This window comes from Halichoerus grypus, chromosome 1, assembly GCF_964656455.1.
Source record: "Halichoerus grypus chromosome 1, mHalGry1.hap1.1, whole genome shotgun sequence".
NCBI classification, from domain to species: Eukaryota; Metazoa; Chordata; class Mammalia; order Carnivora; family Phocidae; genus Halichoerus; species Halichoerus grypus.
The window spans coordinates 175563146-175568562 of NC_135712.1; the positions used below are offsets into that span (position 1 = coordinate 175563146).

Here is a 5417-nt window from a genome sequence, read left to right on the forward strand (position 1 = left end):
TTAAAAAGCATGATTTGAATAATATTAATAAAGAGAAATGCGTATTAGTAAGAACTCTTGTATGTGACAGAAATTCATCTCCAAGTAGCTTAATGAAAGAAACTCCTTACCTTACTTACCACTAGAAACTCAGGGGTTAGAGACCAAAATACTTAAAAAGTCTCCAATGACCTTGCCAGTTGTCTTCTCTTTCTCTCTTTATTCCTTTATCTTTAAGCATCTCTTCTTTCTATGTTATTTTTATACTCTTTTTCTGTAAAACTGATGAGCCATATAGGAGTGGGCATAGAAACTGATTTTTTTTTTTTTTTTTGCAGTTGAAATCTTTCCAGTTTAGAGGCTAGAAGAAAAAGCATCTCTCTTCATACAGCCACCTACCGAGTCTCTGAAAAGCATTGTAATTAAGTCTGTTGGGCTCTGCGTCCATTTCTGAGCCAATCACTGTGACTATGTAAAGGGGAGAGAGTGATGAACTGTCCCATCAAAGTACCCTGAGTGGAGTAGAGGCACCCTAAAAGAAGGGAGATGATGTTGCCAAGGAGGAGGTAGAGTGCTGGGTTGGGGGGAAAAAAAGCAAAGGAAGGCTTTATTAGTGTTCTGAATCCCAGCTCAAGATAAGTCTGAGAAAAGGTGGAAATTTTTCCAAGCATAGTAAAATCAAAGGAACACAGGAGAACAAACCAATGGAGCATCCCATCCACTGTGAAAATGGGGACCTGATACAATTCTTACTTCCTGCCAAAAGTTTTTTTTTTTTTTTTTTAAGATTTTATTTATTTATTTGACAGAGAGAGAGACAGCAAGAGAGGGAACACAAGCAGGGGGAGTGGGAGAGGGAGAAGCAGGCTTCCAGCTGAGCAGGGAGCCAGATGCAGGGCTCGATCCCAGGACCCTGGGATCATGACCTGAGCCGAAGGCAGATGCTTAACTGACTGAGCCACCCAGGCACCCCCTGCCAAAAGTTTCTAACAGAGAAATAAACCTACATTTACCAACCATGTTTTTCACCCAAGCTGATTACATTCACTGAATACAATAATGTCACAAAATAAATGGTGTCTCCAGAATTTTATGGGTGCAGGATTCTTCATCCTAACAGTATTGTTCTATCCATTAGAGAGCATTGCTATTCTTTAATTCTGTTCTAAACCTAGCAAAAAAAAATAATAGAAAATTAAAAAAGGAAAAATTTACTAGTCTTTGCTGCTTCTTGCAGATCTTTCTACCACCAGAAGAGATATTGCTAGCTTCCAAATTTTCAGAATGCTTACTCCAAACCATTCACAAGAGACTTAGCACATTGTTTTGAATTCTAATTAATTATTACATCTTTACATATTCTGTTTAGAAAATTTTTGAATAAGATCTACTAAAAAGAGCAATAATAGTTAATTCTGAGCAACAACTATGAGTCAAATTGTATGGTAATTATTTATGTGTATATATGTTTGTGTACGTGTGTATATTTGCATGTGTACATATATGTGTGTGTACTGTTTGAAATACACCTATGAGATAGATTTGTCCCATTTTTAGATGAGTAAACTGTGGGTCCAAAGGTAGATTAATTTGTCCAAGATCACCTACTGATAAGAGGCAGAGCTATGATGTGAATCCCCAGATGAGTGATCCCAAAACAACTAGAATCATTTGGAGAGGGCATGATGAGAAAAAGACAGACCAATTAAATGGCTTTGTCTGTAATCCAGGCGACAGAAGACAGTGGTTTGGACAAGGGTGGTAGGAGAGAAAATGGAGAAATATAGATGGATTTAAGGATATTTTAAGGCAGCATTCAAAGGTCTTGATGTGGAACTTAAGTTCTGCTCCATCCACCAATATTCCAAACTTTTGAAAGTACTTAGAAAACATACTCTGGGTGAGAGGTTATAAGTTGGAAGAGAATGATGCTGTGAGGCTTCTCTGAGTATTTATACCTTTATCCTTACACAGCCTCTCTTGAACCAGGGAAGGTGGAAAAGGAAATTACTGGGTCAATGCCTTGGACAGTCACTGTTTCAAGAGCACAAGGGAAGTTATGAGAGGGAGAGAATGGTCGTGCCATTCCTTTAGGGATTGAATCGAGAGGCAGGATATTGGGGAGGGAATCTTCATAGATGAAACAGTTGGTCATTTTGGGGTAATTAAAGAACTCTGAAGGCAGGACAGAAGTTTCCCTATATCCCCTAACTGTGATCCCAAGAAGACTTGTGAGTCACTGGCCTGGACCACCATGAATTTGGTGCCCCCTCTGACATTTGCCTATTACTTTTGCATTTGGGTTGCCTATGGATACATAGATAATCTCAGTAAACTTCTAACCTTTTGAATGATGAATGCAAATTTAAACACGGATTTTACTTATTGGAAGGCATTTATCATTTTAAACTATACTAATGAAAACTAATTAAGGTTGGGAAAATCTTGTTAAATTTTCAAAACCAAATTTAACTTTTCTAAGACAATGATAGTCATCTGTTAAAGTGGTAGTAATTATCTATTAGTCTAGTGACATTCTGTACCACAAAAAGGTTATAAGTTAAATGGCTTCTATTCTGGGGCCCATTTCCAGATCAGAATTGGAGAAATTAAAGAGTTTGAGTCATACATTCACGGACTGAGTCCCAGATTTCCAGCAGCAATATAAAGTGCAATATAATCCTTTCCTCCCTCACCATCAGCTTTCTCTCCCTCCGTCCTTCCTTTCTCTTCTCTTCTGTCTCTCTGTCCTTCCATTCTTCCATCTTCTTTTGATTTTCTTTTTTTAATATTTCCTTATGTTCTTTCCAAAATAATCCAGCAGAGGGCGAATGTTCTTTGCTTACATTTTATAAACCCAAATGAAATTGAGTTCTTATCAAGCCCTGCCTTCCTCTTCCTGCATGTAACAAATATGGGATTTTCACACTTTCCTGGGTCCCTAAATATTCTTTCCTCTCTTGCAGTTCTCTGTAGTTAACAAAACTGTGTGAACACACCAAGAAATAATGATTTTTTTTCCATTAACAACCTGTTTATTGTTTCTAAGTAAAAATGTATTCCATGGAACATATTTTAAAAACCAGTTAAAAATGAACTAATCCTATGTCTAATTTTATGTTGCCATAAAACTCCTTCCTTTAAATGTGTAAGTAAGCATCAAACAGTAAAGTTGGAAAATCAGAGTCATAAATTAATAGTAAACAAGGAGAGACAAAACAGTATTAAACAAGTAGTTGCATTAAACTCATAGAAGTTATGACTCAATTTTAATCAGCGTAATGTAGTTGCTCTGTATTTATGTCCGTGAGCAATAGTTTTACCCTATGCAGAAATGGTTCTAGGAGATACACTATGGAATTATGTGTGAAGTTGCCAGAAGCTTTGAGTCAACAAACTTCTTTTAAACTAATCTTTACATTAGAGAAAATACAGCATAACTTTGTGTTTCTCATTTAAAAGAAAAAATAAAAAAAATTAACTTATTTGGAGTAAAATCACTTTTAAGACTCAGTATGTAGTCTGATGATATCTTGGAAGGCTTTCTTTCTTTTTATTTTTTTATTTTTTATTTTATTTTATTATGTTATGTTAATCACCATACATTACATCATTAGTTTTTGACGTAGTGTTCCATGATTCATTGTTTGCATATAACACCCAGTGCTCCATTCAGTATGTTCCCTTTTTTTTTTTATGGTTTTTACAAATTTTTTTTATTTTAATGAAGCTGGTACAGACAATGTCCATTTAAAACCCATATCCCAGGCCAAAAAGTACAAATAAAATAAAAAAGAGCAGTGTTCTGTTGAATACACTTCTGCATGAATAACTTTATTAACTGCTAATGAAAATTAGAACTTTTCTGAGATCTTTTGACAAGACTTTTCTTTTAATCTTAAAATGCTTTCTCTTCAGTGAAGCCGTCTTTGGAGTTAGTCATTACTCTCACCATCTCTGTCTCGACTCCAGCCTATTTCTCTTCTTTTGGTCCAGACCCTCAAATTTTAAAAGTAGCTTCACGTTAATGAAAGGTCATTTTCCACAGTTCAGTTCTCTGAAAAACTTCCATCTCCCACTGAAAGTCATAGTCCAGGAGTGAAGCAATCACATGCTAGAACTTCAGGGCCAATTGGAAAGTCATCTTGAACACTCGCATTGGTCGATCTTATAATTTATCACAAACCTGAAAATGCACAGTCCTAGAAAAGGTGGCCTCTCTGTGCACACATGTAATTTTTAAAAAAGAGAGGGCAATGTGAAGGGGGCTGAGGTTTGATCACCAAAAATCAGCACAATGAAAACGAGTGATAATGAATAGTGGGCACTAGAATTCAAATTACCAGATGTTTTAAAGAGATGGAGTGCCAGTTTTCAATTCCGTTTTGAACACTACATTACAAAAGAACTATTTTTTTTTTAAAGATTTTATTTATTTATTTAACAGAGAGAGACACAGCGAGAGAGGGAACACAAGCAGGTGGAGTGGGAGAGGGAGAAGCAGGCCTCCCGCGGAGCAGGGAGCCCGATTTGGGGCTTGATCCCAGGACCCTGGGATCATGACCTGAGCCGAAGGCAGACACTTAACGACTGAGCCACCCAGGCGCCCCACAAAAGAACTATTTTTAAAAATAAAAAAGGATTGAGGGTAAAGAAAAAAATAAAAAGAATATCTAAATCATTGAATGACCCCCTGTTTGTTCCTGATAAACTTCAATCACATCTTCTTCCTCCATTCCCAGTTCTTTTGGAGTGTGATTATCAGCAATTCTCTGACCTTCAAAGAGAAACCTGAGTGAATTCATTGGAACTCCCTGTCTTTGAGAGTATGATTCTTTGAGTTTCTTGAGATGTGTTGTCATTTTCATTTTGAAGTGAATCTCACTGCTATCCTGTCCAATGACTTTGAGTTTAATGTATTCTCCTTCCTTCTTATCCCCCAAGTCCTCAGTTGAAGGTTTTGCCTCCTGGTCAGACATGGTGACGGTGGCTTTACCCAGGGTCTCCGCACGGCAGTGGCCTCGGGTAGACAGCCAGTACGTGCCCTCTTTAATACCCATCACCAGGCTAACCCATCCCCCCACCCCCTCCCCTCTAGAACCCTCAGTTTGTTTCTCAGAGTCCATGGTCTCTCATGGTTCATCTCCCCCTCTGATTCCAGCCCCCCTTCATTCTTCCCCTCCTGCTATCTTCTTCTTCTTCTTTTTTTAACATATAATGTATTATTTGTTTCAGAGGTACAGGTCTGTGATTCAACAGTCTTACACAATTCACAGCGCTCACCATAGCACATACCCTCCCCAATGTCTATCACCCAGCCACCCCATCCCTCCCACCCCACCCCCCACTCCAGCAACCCTCAGTTTGTTTCCTGAGATTAAGAATTCCTCATATCAGTGAGGTCATATGATACATGTCTTTCTCTGTTTGACTTATTT

At 37.8% G+C, this 5417-nt stretch overlaps 1 protein-coding gene across 1 annotated transcript; it reads right to left on the reverse strand.

Moving 5' to 3' along the window:
• Nucleotides 1–4579: 4579 nt before the first annotated feature.
• On the reverse strand, nt 4580–5008 carry LOC118522534 (small ubiquitin-related modifier 1). Its single transcript, XM_078061465.1, has one exon. The coding sequence runs from the start codon at nt 4956–4958 to the stop codon at nt 4653–4655; it is 306 nt and encodes a 101-aa protein (XP_077917591.1). The 5' UTR covers nt 4959–5008; the 3' UTR covers nt 4580–4652.
• Between the last annotated feature and the right edge of the window lie 409 nt (nt 5009–5417).

Coding starts and splice junctions, on each gene's coding strand:
- LOC118522534 (XM_078061465.1), bottom strand. CDS start 4,958: ATGTCTGACCAGGAGGCAAAACCTTCAACTGAGGACTTGGGGGATAAG.